The sequence below is a fragment of the Leptodactylus fuscus genome, chromosome 11 (genome assembly GCF_031893055.1).
Source record: "Leptodactylus fuscus isolate aLepFus1 chromosome 11, aLepFus1.hap2, whole genome shotgun sequence".
Taxonomy (NCBI): Eukaryota; Metazoa; Chordata; class Amphibia; order Anura; family Leptodactylidae; genus Leptodactylus; species Leptodactylus fuscus.
Genome location: NC_134275.1, coordinates 22,796,759 through 22,815,858, shown reverse-complemented (window position 1 = coordinate 22,815,858; position 19,100 = coordinate 22,796,759). Strand labels below are relative to the sequence as shown.

At 43.7% G+C, this 19,100-nt stretch overlaps 1 protein-coding gene across 1 annotated transcript in view; it reads left to right on the top strand.

The window, feature by feature from the left end:
* The first annotated feature begins 443 nt into the window (after positions 1 to 443).
* LOC142184484 (moesin) overlaps positions 444 to 19,100 on the top strand; it is a 56,925-nt gene continuing 38,268 nt past the window's right edge. The window contains exon 1 of the mRNA XM_075259372.1: positions 444 to 633. Coding sequence (XP_075115473.1) covers positions 622 to 633 — 12 coding nt within the window. The 5' untranslated portion in view covers positions 444 to 621. The remainder of the gene's footprint in view (positions 634 to 19,100) is intronic.

Sequence of the window (19,100 nt, the reverse complement as noted above, 5' to 3'; positions counted from 1 at the left end):
TAATGTGAGTGAAAAAAATGTTAAAAGATGCTCAAAAAAATGTGACAATAATTCTGAAGGTAAAATGTCCCAGTCATGAAGTGGTTCAGGCTTCTTCATTGCCACTTCTGTGAGGAGCCAGTGACACTTCTTATGTGAGGACATGTTGGCTTCTCTCTATGCCTTGCACCATGTCTGAGGTGTCTTCAGAGTTTAGCACCAGTGACTGGTGTGTGAGGAGATGCTGGCAGTGTCGGCCAGTGTGAGGCGGCCTGTTACTGTCAGGAGCCCGCCATTATGACTGACTGCCCAGTGACATTAGCATTGTGTCTTTGTCTCCTCAGAGCTGCCCGGACGTCCCCCGGTAACGCGTTAGTATTCCACAAGGTTGCCCGCCTTTAGTGAGGGGCGGGGCCTGAGTAGACAGGGGGCGGGGTCAGAGCGCCCATGCTATGTGTCATGTCTTCATTTCCCTGGGTGTGGTTACACTAGAGACCTTACCGTTCCGTTAGCAGGAGAATCACATTGTTACCGCGGCATCCCGGCTCCCGGACCCCGCCATACCCTCCTCCTCCTCCCGCTGTATGGAGAGAAGCTGAAAGCTACAAGGGAAGAGTGCACAGAAGCCAACAAGCCGCCACCATGCCAAAAACTGTGAGTGCTGCCTCTGAGCCCAAAAGTTTACCCCCCCCCCATCCTACTGCTTGTGCTCAAACTCCAAGGAGGCTGCTAGAATGGAGAACTGTATACCCCTGTACTAGTGGGGTGTATATAGATGTATACCCCTGTACTAGTGGGGTGTATATAGATGTATACCCCTGTACTAGTGGGGTGTATATAGATGTATACCCCTGTACTAGTGGGGTGTATATAGATGTATACCCCTGTACTAGTGGGGTGTATATAGATGTATACCCCTGTACTAGTGGGGTGTATATAGATGTATACCCCTGTACTAGTGGGGTGTATATAGATGTATATCTCACTGTACTAGAGGGGTGTATATAGATGTATATCTCACTGTACTAGTGGGGTGTATATAGCATGTATATCTCACTGTACTAGTGGGGTGTATATAGCATGTATATCCCATCTCACTGTACTAGTGGGGTGTATATAGATGTATACCCCTGTACTAGTGGGGTGTATATAGCATGTATACCCCTGTACTAGTGGGGTGTATATAGCATGTATATCTCACTGTACTAGTGGGGTGTATATAGCATGTATATCTCACTGTACTAGTGGGGTGTATATAGCATGTATATCCCATCTCACTGTACTAGTGGGGTGTATATAGATGTATACCCCTGTACTAGTGGGGTGTATATAGATGTATATCTCACTGTACTAGAGGGGTGTATATAGATGTATACCCCTGTACTAGTGGGGTGTATATAGATGTATACCCCTGTACTAGTGGGGTGTATATAGATGTATATCTCACTGTACTAGAGGGGTGTATATAGATGTATATCTCACTGTACTAGTGGGGTGTATATAGCATGTATATCTCACTGTACTAGTGGGGTGTATATAGCATGTATATCCCATCTCACTGTACTAGTGGGGTGTATATAGATGTATACCCCTGTACTAGTGGGGTGTATATAGCATGTATACCCCTGTACTAGTGGGGTGTATATAGCATGTATATCTCACTGTACTAGTGGGGTGTATATAGCATGTATATCTCACTGTACTAGTGGGGTGTATATAGCATGTATATCTCACTGTACTAGTGGGGTGTATATAGCATGTATATCTCACTGTACTAGTGGGGTGTATATAGCATGTATATCTCACTGTACTAGTGGGGTGTATATAGCATGTATATCTCACTGTACTAGTGGGGTGTATATAGCATGTATATCTCACTGTACTAGTGGGGTGTATATAGCATATGCCATCTCACTACTAGTGGGGTGTATATAGCATGTATATGCCATCTCACTACTAGTGGGGTGTATATAGCATGTATATGTGCCATCTCACTGTACTGGTGGGGTGTATATAGCATGTATATCTCACTGTACTGGTGGGGTGTATATAGCATGTATATCTCACTGTACTGGTGGGGTGTATATAGCATGTATATCTCACTGTACTGGTGGGGTGTATATAGCATGTATATGTGCCATCTCACTGTACTGGTGGGGTGGTATATAGCATGTATATCTCACTGTACTGGTGGGGTGTATATAGCATGTATATCTCACTGTACTGGTGGGGTGTATATAGCATGTATATCTCACTGTACTGGTGGGGTGTATATAGCATGTATATGTGCCATCTCACTGTACTGGTGGGGTGGTATATAGCATGTATATCTCACTGTACTGGTGGGGTGATAGTATTGTTGGGCTGGCATATAGCATGTGTATGTGCCATCTGATGGTACTATTGAGGTGATATATAGCTTGTGCTATCTCAGTGTACTATATGGGTGGTATATAGCATATGTGTATGTGCTATCTCAGTGTACTGTACGGGTGGTATATAGCATATGTGTATGTGCTATCTCACTGTATTATATGGGTGGTATATAGCCGGTAGCTTGTGCTATCTCACTGTACTATATGGGTGTTATATATCTATATCTGCCCTATACAAATAATTCCATGTATATTGTGGATCACATAAGTATAGATGTATACAGCCCCTGGCTCAGTTATGTATCATCTAGCCCTCTATATGATGTCTGTGCATCCTACAGGCAGGTAAGTGTCCCGTACATGTGAGATCTATAGTTAGTGGAGTTGCTTGGCAGTTCTTGCAACTCCCATAGAAGTAAATGGGGCATGCTGGTACTTGTAGTTTTTGGTAGTTCCCTAGTCCTCCGTATATGAGCAGACTCTTACTCCGTATCCATCTGTATCTCTCTGCTCCTATAACTTGTGACATGGACACATTGTAACGTGAAGTGACCGGTTTCTTTCTGTTCAGTTCTTTGGTCTTGACTGATGGAGCTGAAGTTACATCAAAGAAATAAGATGTCTGCCCTGCCCCAGAACTGATCGCTGTGATATAGAGGCTGTAACCCTTGTGTAGTATTTCCGTTACAGTGTGTTCTGGGTGTGTGGTTTAGTAGCTTTGGCTGCAGTAATAGTAGAGTTATGTCATGTGGTTATTATACATGGCGGAGCGTTCTCTTATATTCGGGGGCAGGTGTCGCTAGCTGACGGTGCCATGGTGTGTGCTACAGGTTCCTTTCTATGCCACGAGTTAGGTCGGGTGTGGTGGGCACGGGCTGGGCCTTATTTTTGTAATGCGTTTCTGCGCCTTTTAGTATATGTTACCCCTTGAGCCATCCAAAAGATGTGTTGGTGTTCTTCTTTATTTAGGAGGGCACTTGGGTAAAGGCAGCCTTTCTTATACCCTTTCTTGGCTCCTGTATAGACATATAGGTGACATATTCTTTACTTGCTGCTGATCTATAGGTTACAACTCAATGTCAGGCTGTTGCTGGCTTTCCAAGGCTGTTACTTGGACACCTCACCAAACTTGGATCACAACAGCATAGTTCACATTGATGAATTTTGGGGTGTTATCAGTCGGGCTCGTTGGGGATGGTGGGAGTCAGGAGCGCACAAGATCACACGTTTGGGGTTTCTTCTATATGAAAGTCCGTTTTCATGTGGTTTATAGGGTGTGGTGGTGGTCTATATTCAGCTTGAGATTCTTCCCCTCTTTTCAAGAAGTTGAAGCAACTTCCCTAGGGTGTGTGTCTCGGGGTGTCTCCTTGCAGGAAGTGACCACGGTTAACCATTTGCTGTCCGTTAATGATCACCATTCTTCTTGTCCGAGCCTCCCACTTCATTCCAGTCCACGACTGAGATCATGAAAAGGTCAATAATTTAATTCGTTTTGCTTTTCACCAGATTCTCGGACTGTTATAACATTTTACGTTGTATTTACAGAAGGATGATTCGGTTTGCTCTTTCTTCTTGATAGTTCTTGGCCTTATTCAAGTGACAAAGATGGCATTTGTACACCCACCGATGTTCATGGACGTTCACTGAATAGATCCTTTCAGTAAGAACATCGACTGTTTCCGTGAAGTGAGAAATCCCACTCTTAACACAGAATTGCACTAAATCTGTGCTGTCAGTAGTTAGCCGCGAGGACCCGGACTAAGGGGATAGTCACACCAGGCAGATTTGTTGCAGAAACTTGCAAAAATCTATTCTATGCGTCTGAATGTGGTCATTTCTGCAACATGTATGTTACATGTTAAACTATTGGTACAGTCTGAGGGCAGGTTACATAGGAATACATATTGTGCATATATTGCTAGTTTTTCCAGTCCATATTAATGCAAACTCTCCAAAATAATGCAAACCTCAGCAACTTTTTTAGGTGTCATAATATGAGAGGTAAACTGTGTACTGGAGGGGGGGGGGACTTTTTGGACTGCTTTTTGCAGTAATATTTTATGGCTCATAGAAAACATCAATGTGACTACGATAATCTGCAATATTTTGTCCAAACCGTGTTGTGTACCAAAAAAAAATCACTAATGGGGATGATCTTATTGCATTCATTTGCCATAAAGTCGTGCTGAAATTTTGCTGCCATGTTGCAAAAACAGCATATGTTTTCTGCAGTTGTGGTAACTGCAGCAAAAACTCAGACCGCTTCAGGTAAATGTAGTTTTATATCTAGTAATACATTTTATTTATATAGCGCCAACATATTCCGCAGCGTTGTACAATTTGTAGGGTCCCAGTACAGACAAAGATATATTATGAAAGAAATGGTCAATTCTCATAGTGGGACTGAGGGCCCTGCTCACAAGAGCTTGCAATCTATGAGGTAGCGGGGGCGGCATTGGAGGTACAATATAGTAGATGGGAAATGGGGCACTCACATTGGAGGTAGCAGGGGCAACACCTGGCAGAAAGCTGCCTGCACGGAGCCTGTAAGGCCTGGCCCACATCTGTGTTCGGTATTCTGTTCGGGGAGTCTGCATTAAAAAGTGGTGAGCAATGAAAGCGCACGGACCCCATAGACTATAATGGGGTCCGTGTATTTTTCGCACGGTGTCTGCACGAATCATGCAGAGAGAAAAGTAGTGCTCCTCATGATTATTCTGGACATCGCATGGAAAACTCATGGACCACATTATAGCCTATGGGGTCCATGCGCTTTCATTGCTCACCACTTTTTAATGTGATCGGTATTCCGTTTAGGAAGGTCCCCAAGCGGAACACCGAATGCAGATGTGAACCAGGCCTAAGGCAGTGCCTGTTATGTGACATAACCTCCGATTTCTATAATGTTTTTCTAATTCATTGGAAGTGGAACTGTGAGAAGAGAACTCCTTTACACCTCTGTATACAGCACAGGCCTATAGCATTGTATACAGCCATAATACGGTTTATGAGGTTACTATCTTCTCATATCTATGTTCTCACTCCTGACATCCTGGACTCTGTTTTCTCAGGGTAGTAATGATAACTTTCTTACCTAGAGTTTTACTATTAACCGCTTCCCAGTCTGCAGTCAGCTTCACGCTGTACGGTCATGTACAAACTTGACAGGCTTAAAGCTTAATAGAACACTAGCCAAAAATGCTTACATTCAAGCTGAAACTTGGTTTGGCCTTTGCTCTAAGTGCAGTCACCCACAGCCTGGAGACTTACCCAAGACTGAGCAGAGACTCCTACCTAGGATAAAGTTCCATAGCAGACACTGGTAATGTTACAGAATTTTACAGGGTGTATAAGGGTGTGAATGTTCAATGCAATCCAACCCTAAAACTTACTCTCTTTCAAGTGGCAAATGTGCTTCTGTGTGACCATCACTTCCTGCTATAGAAAGAATTGTCTACCCAAATACATGCGGAACGGAAGGAAGTGTCAGAGTGTGCGGTGGGGGAAGTGACATGATCCTTCTGCTTCAGCACTTGAGGAGTTGAGAACTAAAACTTGAGAAACGAAAAAAAAAATGAGACATGCATCCTGTTTATGGTTCACTTACTGCAGGCAGCAATCGGATAAAACCTAAAGTTGGCCATTCATATTACTTGATTGTCGGCCAAACCTAGTGGTCTGGACCCTCTAATGTATATGGGGGAGGAACGCTACCCCAACAAAAGACTTTGGATTCATCTGCCCAGTTCCTTTGTTCTTTGGAAGATAAGCTACTGACAGATGTCTGGTACTGTCTTCTTTCAGAGGCGAAAATCTGTAATGGCACCCCTACCTTGTGCTGATATTTGGTATATGTGGTATATTTTAAAGGGGTTGTCTAGTGACTTTAATTTCTTACTTCCCCAAGGCTGGGGCAGTGGGCTGGTTCTGATTTAGTGGCTTGAGGTTGGAACCCCCGTGGCCAGCTTGAACAGATGTCTGGAGGATGTAAATTAAAGTCATCAGACAACCCCTTTAATTTTTCAAACCAAAATCTGAGTTTGGATCATAAGTTGACGGAATCCACATCAAAATCCAGCTCAAAAGAATGCCTCCCGTTGTATTCAATGGGTTCCTTTTTCCGCGAGCAGGAACAAACCAGTTTGTTCCCGCTCGCAGAAAAAAAAAGAAGCGACGTGCCCTTTCTTCAGGCAGATCAGCCACGGACGTCCGCCTCGCGACACTCCCTCCCGACCAGGCCCATTCATTTGTGCATAATCCGGAGCAGAATGCCACGACTGGATGCCGGTGCGCTGTATGTACTGCACCAGCATCCAGTCGCAGCTAGCCATTTTTTGGACCGGATTCTGAGGCGGTCTCAGTGTCTCAAAATCTGGTCCAAAAAACTCCCATGTGAACCCAGCCTAACAGTGATTGAGGACTATATCTATAAAAATATACAGATGTTACTCCTCTTATATTTATTTTTTTAAACCCACTCCTGGTTTTGGCTTCCAAGTATACAAGAACCTGAATGTGCAATGCATGCATACTGGTAGATAAGTTGCTGGCAGCGAGCACTGATTTTAGGGCCCCTTCACACGTCGTAAGCTCTCGGCTCATTCCGAGCCGTACACGCGAGCACTTCTAAACACTTCCCATTCACTTCAATGGGAGCGCGCGTAAATCCGGCTTTACGAGCGCTCCCATTGAAGTGAATGGGAAGTGTTTAGAAGCGCTCGCGTGTACGGCTCGGAATGAGCTGAGCGCTTGCGCCGTGTGAAGGGGCCCTTACATTTTTGCACGTCAGTTGGTTCATGTTTATGGACCTTTGACAACATTTACACTTTTAGGTTTTTGATGTTTTTTTTTTTTTTAAACCAGGAGTAGATTGAAACGCAGAATCTGTCCATTTTACGCACTCGCTTTATAATTTACACCAGGTTTTTAGCGTAAAAAATAGCTTCAGAGGACCTGCTAAAGAAGCACACAACACATGACACGGGCTGCAAAACGGAACGTGATAGGATCTACCTTGAATTTTGTCCCAGGTTCACAGCTTTTATGCTAGTTTGCACTGCGATAGCTGTGTGGGTGCTGTGGACATATATCTTCCCCATAGTATTTATTTTGGGTGGATATGGATGAGCTGTCTGATTGCTGGAGGGCTCTAACACGCAGCTCCACCACAAATCAGCAGCTCAAAAACTGCATGGGCGCCTTGGTGAGTTCTACTTCCCAGGCTAGTGACCTCACATTTATTTGTCACATGACCTCTTTGCAGCTCAGCCCCATTCAAGTGAGTGAGTCTGAGCTGCAATAGCAAACACCGCCCCTACATAATGTACGGTGGTATTCAGGGAAGAGTTGTGATCTCTTCAAACAGCTGATCTGTGGGAGTTCCAGGTTGCCAATATGGGAGTCTGAGAACAATCCTTTATTTTTATAAAGGCACAACCACAATATTCTGTCCAGTTACAGATCTTTCTGAATTACTCTGACGTCATTCATTCAGGCAGTGTTAAAGCTGTGGACCATGGCCAGTCTTACGAAAACGCAGACGACGTGCAAGGGAATGAATCACCGGGACAGAACATTCTTGTCTGGGATTTGCCCAGTGGCCTTTTAGGTTTCTCTGTAGTCTCATAAGCTCTTATTTTGTGTAAGCCGGGGGTTTCAGCAGTGACTCGTAAAGTGGTGGGTATGAGTAATCCTGTGTTCCTGCCACGCCTTATATTTCATTGCCTGTATCCGGCCCTCAGACAGCACTGTGTGAATGGTAGAAAACCGTTAAAGGTGCGGACCCCAGTGGAATGAAACTGATAGGCCTTAGCATAAGTATAAGAAGTAAGAGACGCACGTATGCCTTTACACCGGGCTGCATGCATGATGCTATAGATGCTCCTGTAATGTCAATGAAGGCATAAAACTTGGATTATAAAGATATTCCTACTGTATAATAAAAGCAAGCACATAGATACGCGTTCATATAGCACATAGATACACCTTCATATAGTTCATTATTAACAATTGAAGATGTGAAGGTTATTCCCTCAGAGTTTTTGCAGAATGTGTTATCATCTGTAAGACTACACAACTTTAAAAGAAAAATGACCGTAACCTATCTGTGATATTGTGCTCTGCTGACAGGCTCCCTTTACAGAGACATAGTACCCCTCCTGAGTCACTTCTACGGCCTAGCCAAGTACCCTACTTTCTAGGAACCCTGAACCACCTGTCTGCGGATGGGTCTTATTTCCCTTTGGAGAAGATATTCTAGTTTAGGCTGCATCCCAGGTCGCGACACTAGGTTTCTTGTAGATCAGGCTTTGACCTATAGGGAGCTATCTTCCAAAAAAATGGATTCCAGAAAAAGGAAACCTTCATCAAGTTTTCTCTTTTCCATCAAGGAGAACCTATTAGCATATTTGTAGCAAGACAAATAAGAAGTACTACTTTCCCAAGATTAGTGTTACCAGTTGAAAACTGAATTTAGGCTTCCAAAAACTAGGATGAAAAAATTAGCAGAGATTTAGGGAAGACCTCTTACATTTAAAAACTACCGTAAATGCCAAATATTATACAGTGCAGTTTACTATATGGAGCTATATATGGTGCAATATTTTGGTAAATTTGCAGTTTGGTGAGATACGTCACCATCTCCCAACTGTGTTTTATAAAGTCGCTTCTTTACAATGCTACTATATACCAGAAGTGTGGTATACAGTAATATTAATTGCAATCTCATTACATTTTTGTCAATTGGATATACCGTATATACTCGAGTATAAGCTGAATTTTAAGCACAGTTTAACACATATGTTAAACACATACACATTAGGTATATAGGGTATCTGCAGTGCTCCTGTACCGTCGGGAAGGGGTTAATAGGAGCACTGCAGATACTCTATATTCAGCCAGGCTGAGTTCCACGTGGGGGGGAAAAAAAAAACAGTCCTCAAGCTCAGGGAAGGGGCAGACAGACAACCAAAACACCCCCTCTCCTTCCCCAGCCCCCAGCAACTACTGCACCCAAAAACTCCGACCGTTTTAATTTTTGAAACTTGCCAGTAGCTGCTGCATTTCCCTCCCTAGGCTTATACTCGAGTCAATAAGTTTTCCCAGTTTTTTGTGGTAAAATTAGGGGCCTCGGCTTATACTCGAGTATATACAGTAATCAGGACTAGTTATTGGCCTCTGAAATGAGCAGAAATGTTTCCAGTCCCTGACGGCAAGCGGTGATATCAGAAATATTAGAATCGAAGCTATAAATATATTAGAGATTCTTCTGAATACACTGGCTCCGGGTAATCGGTTGATCACTGGGGTGGAGGGATCCTAGTGACAGAAAATAGCAGTGGTCAGTCATTGCTGGAGGAAGCTTTGGGCGGTCACAGCTCCTACACACACCGCTGCATAGGAAATGTTTTTCAATCACAAAGCATGCTAGTTTTCTGGAACAGGAGTTGCTTTTTTCCTTGCCGCTGTCCTCCCTTCTGGCTAGTAAAGGGGGTCCTGGATAGGGGTCCCCTTCTTTGATAGCACCATGCCTGCATATGTTACATGGAAAGTGATTTTTCTGATGGGATGAGCCTTTAATAATGCATTTTTCACAATGGGGGCGCTTTACCACCCAGGAGTTCCTTAGAAACCCAAAAGGGGGCTATGACACCCTGGTTGGGAAGATAAATGCAAGCCTTTACGCGACATTATCTGCGTCCTTTGGTAACGTTTTCTTTTCCCTCTCTTCAGGGGCGCCCTGAGTCTGTAAAGGTTGGGAATCACTGCTGTAATGTATTAGAACCATAAATCCTCATTTGCCACATACGGCGGTTGCCCTAAGGATTTCTTGGTATCTTCTAAATCTTTTTAGGCCATTTTTGTAAAAGTACGCCTAGTGTATGATTCTTGAGCTTTCACCAAAGCTCACCCAGTTAAGTTGTTGATGGCTTACCTATAAACCATATCCACCGTATAACCCTAACCCTTAAATGTGATGCAATGGCATTATTGCAGGTGCGAGACTACTTTGGGGCAAGTTCACAGCGGGTTAGCCCACTACATATCCCATACACACACTGCGTATAAAACCCACAGCACAAAGCGCCTTGCACTGCAGGATTGAACCCGCAGCATGTCCTGTCACTTATTGCTGCAGGGACAGCCAAGGCTTCCAACCTTAGCAATGCAAAGCTGGACCCAACTGCTGGGCCCCCTGCTGGATGTCTGCTTGTATGATCTTATCCTTGGGGGGCCTTCACACACAGCAGATTTAGTTGCAGAAATCTCTCCATCTGAAAGTCTGTTCCATTCATCTAGATGATTTTGTTGTAATGGCAAACACTTGGATTACTGTAAGATGAATGGAACTGATTTGCAACAAAATCTGCCGCGTGTGAAGAGACAACCTTCTAGGTGCTTTGTTCCCTGGTAGGTCTTGGGTGTCCTGGGTGTGAATTGCCTTGGCAATGTAAAATTAAAGATTAAAGTACTTAAAACTAACAGCGACAGAAACAATTCCTGACCTCACTATTACTTTGCTGCTGACAAAGCTTTGCTTCTTGCACTTTGGTTTTGAGGACAGGAAGTCCCACCCGAGCTCTCAAGACCTACTGACTTGCTGAACGCCAGATAAGTTTAATGCCGCTCAGATCTATTCGCTTCCACTTTCTTGAGAATCAGGAGGGTTGCTTATGGCGCTATACGTGGACTATATGGTGGAACATGAAGGCAGTCTATGGACTTGTATCTGCGATATATTGTGTGCAGGGTTGTATTCTCATATCAAGTCTCGATTGCAACATTTCCTGTTATGAAACTAGCACAGGCTCTATACCAAGTTCTGACCTGTCTTATAGGGGGTTGTCTGGGATGATATATTGTCTTATTAATATACTGTGAGTGGAACATTATCGTGTCCCAGCATTCCTGGCAGTGCTCACTAAATACAGAAAGTGCATGCAAAAAAATAACTATAATATCTTCTCTCTTGGTCCTATTTTGACTCCTATTACAATTAAAAATGAGAAATCTATATAGAAATGTGTGTGCTCCAGGTTCTCTGCTGTGTCCCCCCCCCCCCCCTCCTTTTCCTCTCCGAACTTGAGACTGCGGAATTGGCGGGTTCGGAAGTGAAGGATTGTTCCTACGTAAACCCACAAATGTTCGGCCAATGCAGCTGACTATTAGGGCTATTCACACGGGGCACGGTATGGCGTATTTTGATCCTGATTCCAAAATGCGCCCACCATGAATGTTGTGGCTTCAGACAGTCACGGCTTCCTGCTCCGGAGTAGGCCCAAATGAATGGGCCTAGCCTGGAGGGTGCTGCCGCGAGGCGGACGCCGGGGCTAAATCAGCCGCAAAATCCGCCTGAAGAAAGGGCAGCTCACTTCTTTTTTCCGTGAGTGGGAACGTACCGCTCATGGAAAAAGGAAGCGAACGGTCTACATAGACCCCTATTGTGAGGGGGTGGATTCGACGTCAGAATCCGCCCCCTCTTGCCCTGTGTGAACGAGCCCTTAAAGGGGATAGCCACTTTCAGACCAATATTGAGTCAAATGTTATTGTTTGTATAATAAAAAGTTGCACACCTGTGTCCATCACATGACCATGGACTGTAAATCACATGACCACAGTCAGAGTTTTATCTACTAGAAGTAACAATGAATGACGGCAAGCGGAGATCTAGAAAACCCTGAGGAATCGATACAGAAAGTATACTGGAAAAATTGTACAAGTTCTTATTTTAACATTTGTGTCTCAATTTTGCTCTGAAAGTGGACAACCCCTTTAAGTAAAGATTGGCAGTGTTGGATTATTGTCGGCTTTTATCGTTTGTCCATGGGCTTGACCTGTGAATCGGCAGGTCAGTCTGCCTGGTGATAATATGGGCCAGCCAGGGAAACAATAAGCCTGGTGAGAGCCCGCATTGTTCACTGTGCACTACTATGACCTTTACTACCTTGCTAGAATTCATTATGAGTCAGCGGAGTGGGGCTTTAAAGGGGGGTTTCCTGGCCAAAATATTGATAGCCTTCCTTAGGTCATTAATATTAGACTGGTGGGGGTCCAACACCTAGGACTCTTTGACTGTACAGTGTTTTGCACAAGGCCTGGACTGTCGGGTTATTTGTGGATATGTAAAGTAATATTCCTTACAACTGGGGGTAAGTGGCCTTAGACGGGGTGCTGTGTGATATGTCAGAATTACACCACCAGTAATACTTGGATGACAGTTCTAGTTTTATCTCCCTTTATCTTCTCGTGATCTCATTCTCCAGCTTTGACTCTCTGCCATCTTGACTTCTGGCACATTTGCTGTTCTTGTTTTCTCACCTTCATATTTACTTAGAAAAGCAGATAATGTGAGTAATATTTACTCGTGAATATAGTTCAGTCGGCAATTGTATATTTACATAACTGGTCTGGATCAAAGCGATTTGTCGCTGGCTCTTTGCCCAATGAAGAGTTATTTGCATAGGTCTCTCCTACTGTTACATGGGCAATACAGATACACTTTTTTACTTTTTTTTTTTTTTTTAAACAAATTGAGGGGCACCTTGGCATAACTAGTTGGGCGCTGTTGGTAGGTAGGGTTATGAAAGACTATGACGGACTTTGCAGTTTCTGGTGGAAACCACTGCACAGATGTGAGCAGAGTCTTAGGGGACATATTGCATTCAAAGTAAATCCCTGGCTCCACACCCTATATTCAGTAGTGCAGTACCCATACCTTGTTACTCATCTTAAGACATTTGGTCTCCTATTGGAGAATTTGCTAAGACGACTTGCTAAGGCTAGGAAGTATTACAGTAAAGTGTCTCTACTTATGTGTACGAAGCTGCAGACTGACCCATTATGTACTAAGGGCCCCCGTGTTATCACAGCTCTGTGAATGTATCCTGTAACTTTTGTTATATGTCCTGAGATCACTAAAGGAAATAATGGGTCTGTGGAAACCTGGGCGGCACACGGATATCATCCATATACTGTCATATCATCTGTCACGCGCACACGTGTTCATGTGCATGTATACTAAAGCTGAAAATGCTGATTAAATTAGTCCCTTCCGCAAATGTAAGGTTTGGACTTTTGGAATTGGCTGATCCTTTTGTTCTGGGGAGAGGCCTTTCTACCCCAGAGGTCTCTGGCAAGTGACTCTTGCCCCTTTCGCTTTTTTAGAACATATGCACACCCTGCATCTTTTAGAACACATTCATGCTTTTCTCAGGGGGTCAGGTGGGGCACTATAGATGTCTGTCCTATAATATTTAATGTATATGACCCACCTATTGCTTACAAGTCCTCCTGCGTTTCGCCTAGAAGATTGGTCTACTGAATACAAAACCGGCGCAGACCAACTTTTCAGATAAGTTTTGTGCTTCGTTTTCAGGCCAGGAAGGGAGGGGGCTGGGTTTAAAAATAGATCATCTTATCTGTTAAGTAGGTGGCAAAGAAGGTTTTAGCCATATCAGTACAGGCTATACAGAAATGTTGTCTTCTAGATGTTTGTTTGTTGGTTGGTTGGTCTTTTTTAGTGTGTGCTTTTTCTGACTTTTTTTTCTTTTTTCTCGAGTACAAATATTTTACAGTTGTGTCCACCATCTTGTCCATTCAATTTTTATAAACTTGATTTGAAAATATGCAAGATTCAGTCACAGGTTTGTTCAATGGCGTCCAAGTACGCAGGGGAGAAATATTCGCTCCCATATTCAGCTACCTTCATTATCATAAATACATTTATGTTTACACTGGGCTCATATGACAGATAATCTGGCATAACTAGAAGGCCTACCATATATAGTGTGTCCACACTGTGTATCCTATATGTTTATTGCCTGGATAGACCTGTACTTACACATTTACCTCTCACCACTGCCACCAAGTTTATGAATAGTCGCCCCTCCACTGATTCCAGCACGGTTGGAATTTTTTCTTTAACCCCTACTGTTCCTAAATAATCATTTCTGTTTTAACAGCACTGATTGCTCAGGAATGGAGGGGGGCAAAGTCAATGGAGTTAAAGGCTAAAAAGAACTAGAGTAGATGGAAATGTTGAAAGGTCTTCTTTATAGCAACAAGTACTGTACTTGCTATTGCTTTAAATGTGGGTCCCTACAATGTATAGGGCGTGTAGCTGGTGCACCTCACTGTTACCCTAACAAAAGTGCGAAGCCTCACATTGCTGGTAATGTAAAATGCAGCAGTTTTTTTGCAATGTGAATAGGATTCTGGCTAATGGGATTGCTGCATTTCTTATGTGGGGCTTTTACCTAAAGCTGAAGACTTACAATGTAGCAATCAATGGCTCTGGTGCTTCTACTCACTAAATGTTACCAGCTATGAGGGCAGCAGGTAATTACGGTATGGACGTGTTTACATTAGGAGTCATGATAGGCCTGTATGAACAGATGTGTCTTTAGTTTGCGATTGACGCTGTAGAAATTGGGAGTTAATCTGATTGTCCGGGGTAGAGCATTCCAGAGAAGTGGTGCAGCTCGGGAGAAGTCTTGTATACGAGCGTGGGAGGTTCTGATAATAGAGGATGTAAGTGTTAGGTCATTGAGTAAACGGAGAACATGGGTTGGGCGGTAGACAGAGATGAGGGAGGAAATGTAGGGAGGTTTGGTATTATGGAGAGCCTTGTGGATGAGGGTAAGTTTATATTGTATTCTGTAATGAATAGGCAGCCAATGTAGCGACCGGCACAGACCAGAGGCATCGCTGTAGCATCTAGCCTGATAGATGAGCCTGGCCGCTGCATTCAGAATAGATTGTAGAGAGAAGAGTTTAGTGAGGGGAAGACCGATTAGTAAGGAGTTACAGTAGACAAGGCGAGAGTGAATCAGAGCAACAATAAGTGTCTTTAATGTATCTCTGGTGAGGAAAGGTCTGAGTCAAACATAACCCCGAGGCAGCGGTCATACAGCCTAGGAGTTACTGTAAGGCCTGAGACTGCAATGGATATATCAGGGACAGATCTATTAGATAAGATAGGATAGTCCTTTAATAGTCCCACAGTGGGGAAATTTCAGTATGTTACAGCTGCATAGTAATACAGATACATGATAATACACAGTAAATATTACAGAAGTAGTAGACACACATATGCTGAGAAAGATATGCTAGGAGTCCATAGCAGCTTAGGAACAGAGAAGAAAGAAGGAGGACATTCATAATCATTACTTCTCTGTGCGGAGTGATCTTCGCTTGGTCTGATGTAGATTATACAGCCTGGTCGCGGTTGGAAGTAAGGACCTGCGATAGCTCCTTCTCACACTTGGGGTGAAGCAGACGGTTACTTACAGTGCTGCCAAGTCCCATCAGGGTCCCATACATGGGGTGGGATTTGTTCTCCCGCATGGAGGTCACCACAGACAGTATCCTTCTGTCACCCACCACCTGTACTGGGTCCAAGGGGCTCCCCAGGACAGAGCTGGCCCTCCTGATCAGCCTGTCAAGTCTATTTCTGTCCCTGGTTGATATACTGCTCCCCCAGCAGGCCACACCGAAAAAGATGGCTGAGGCAACCACAGAGTTGAAGAAGGCCCTAAGAAGTGTCCCCTGGACTCCGAAGGCCCTCAGCCTCCTGAGCAGGTAGAGTCTGCTGTGGCCCTTTCTGTGCAGCGCCTCCAGGTGATCAGCCCAGAAATGATGGAAACAGTAGTAGTTCAGTCTTAGAGAGATTTAGTTTCAGATAGAGTGAGGACATGATATTTGAGACAGCAGAGAGACAGTTGCTGGTGTTCTGTATTAGTGCAGGGGTGATGTCACGGGAAGATGTGTATAATTGGGTGTCATCAGCATAAAGATGGTACCGGAAGCCAAATCTGGTGATGGTTTGTCCAATGGGGGCTGTGTAGAGAGAAAAGAGCAGGGGATCTAGGACCGAGCCCTGAGGAACCCCAACAGCAAGGGAAAGAGGGGAGGAAACAGAGCCCGCAAATGATACACTGAAAGTGCGGTCTGAGAGATAAGAGGAGAACCAGGAGAGCGCCGTGTTATTGAGGCCGACTGAGCGGAGCATAGTGAGGAGGAGATGATGGTCAACAGTGTCAAATGCTGCAGAGAGGTCCAGAAGAATAAGAGAGAAGTCTCCATTAGATTTAGCCATTAGGATATCATTGGAGACTTTTGTGAGGGCTGTTTCAGCAGAGTGTGGAAACCACTATATCCATGTTTTGAGTGGTTGAGTTGAGTGTTTTGGTGGGTGTCTCTGGTGCTGCTGGTATCTCTGCTTTTGTTTACTAGGTTCAGTTTCCTGCTATCTAACGTCTTCATTAACCCTCCCACTTTACTCCCCCCTCCTTCCTCTCCCCCTTCCCTGTCTCTCTAACTATCCCAACCTTCCCTACCTACTCAGTCCAACCCTGACCCATATTATATACTTAACCCACCACACTTCTTCCAGAAAGATGGCCCCTCCTCCTTTACTGCTCCCGTACTCCTCCTCAGCATCGAATAGACACCTCCTACTTCGCATGCGTGTAAGCGTAGTAGAGGTGAATTATAGGTGGCGGTATGCACAGTGGAGAAGAGTACAGACAGCAGAAGAAGGAGCCGTCTGCTAGAAGAAGCCATGGATAAGTATGAGTGGATTGGATTGTGGGCGGAGGGGGAGTAGTAGTTACTATCCGTTTCCGGAAATGTGGAAACAGATCGTCACTGGATAATCAGAAAATGTCCCTGGAGCGGTCACATGACAACCCCAGGGATATGGGTAACTATACACTTTCTATAATTGATGTTATTTAGAAAGTAGGAGGGGGGGGGGGTGTTTAGAGTATTGCAGGGATTTTAAGTTATCTTGGACAACCCCTTTAAATACTGGTGTGACAGAACCTGAACCTGTGGTATTGTGTTTCTTACCTGGAAACTGAAAACAATATGAATTTTTTTTTTTTAGACTATTTGTTATTCTTATGTCTTTATTACTTCAGCAGCATAAAATAATGCTCTGCTATGAATAGCTGAGGAATTGGATTAGTAGGGATCAGATAAGAGTTAGTACTTCAACCTTTTATGGACAAAGACTAATTCTAGAATTGGATTTGTTTTATTTACCACTTATAATTTCTTGGCTTAAAATTTCATTTATTTTAGTCTTTGTAAAAGTATAACGTCTCCTTTCTTTGACGAAAATGTAGGTTCTATGTGTTTGTATTCATGGGACTTTCAGAAAAATTTGACACATGGCAGCATCTTTAAAGCAAAAAAATAAAATAAATCTGTGTGTGTTATATACCGTATGTATATATGTGTGTGTGTGTGTATATGTATGTGTATGTATTGTATCATGGCTGGTCAGGTAATGGAGGGGGTGTACATCTCGCCCAGACTACTCAGGTGCGTGACATGAGAAAACTCCAGAAGGAATGTTTGTTCTCAGCAGATAACTTTCGTCTGCTGAGCAGTTTGGTAAATGCTCAGTATTGGGCTGGATTTTTAAGATAAGATAAGATAATCCTTTAATAGTCCCACATTGGGGAAATTTTAGGAATGGTAGGTTGGTAGTGGGTCCTGTCATTCCACCCCCCTCCAGTCCACACTTTGGAGATGTTCTGGCAGCGACTCAGCTGCAGAGAGTCTCCTCGTCAAGGAGGATTAAGAAGCCAGCTCCAGCAGCAGACTGGGGGCAGAGCTTGGATGGAGAGCTGACAGAGAGGCCATATTTTTGGAGCTGTGTCCTGAATGATTCTACTGGTTTTTGATTTCTGCTATTCTAGGTGAGGTAACCTATTCTATGTTTAGTCAGAGCCTAGCCGGGCAGGTATTTATTTTGTATTGTTTCCTTTTTGAGTGAAAATAAAACTCTACCTTTGTTTTGGACTAAAGAAACTGGACTCCACCTGGCAGCCACCCCAGACCCTGACAGTATATATAAATATATATTGCTATACTTAAGAGCGATCAGATACTGATGTGCTACGCTGTGGATAGGTCATCATTATCCATTACTCTTGGGTCTTGGACCTTACCATTGAACTGGCCATACACGTTAGATTAAACTGCCATGATATGGCTGCCTGGTCGGTGTTAGGATTTTCTGTATGAATCCTCCCACCATCAGCTTCACCTAACTACCCGAGCTACAATGTACCTTAACAGTTTTGAGAAATGACAAATGGAAAAAAAGAATTATAATTATTTGCAGACTTTGGGCCCGTTCACACGGAGTAAACCTGCGTGTATTTTGGCAAAATACACGTGTTAAAATAAGACTTCCATTGACTTCAATGACATATATTTTTTTTTACACGTGTAAAAAAAACACATCAAAATACATGCGTAAAATGTCATTGACTTCAATGGTAGTTTATTTTTACACATGTATTTTGCCAAAATACACGCGTGTTTACTCCGTGTGAACGGACCCTTTCCTGGTGGCCTCGGGCAGCTTAGTGGAGGCTCCTGCTCCCTTGGCTTTCTAGGGTAGCAAAGGAATGTGTGTACTTACCTGGTGGCCAGTAATAATGGAGGGGTTGGTATCAGTTTACTTAGTAACCATACAGGAGAGCTCTGCTCAATCCTTAAAGGGGTTGTCTTTGTTTCATTACATTGCATTAGATATATATCAGCCGAACCTGCCAGTTTCCATGGGACTGTCCAACCACCCGGTATAAAAGGGTCTTCCAACTCCTCAAAGGCAGTAAAAGATCAAGCATTTGGGATTTTAACATGCCTGATCCTTTTGCTCTTGCGGAGAGTTTTCTGCCAGTCTCTTTACCCCCTCCCACCATTGAATAGACCTGCACACTTGGCTGA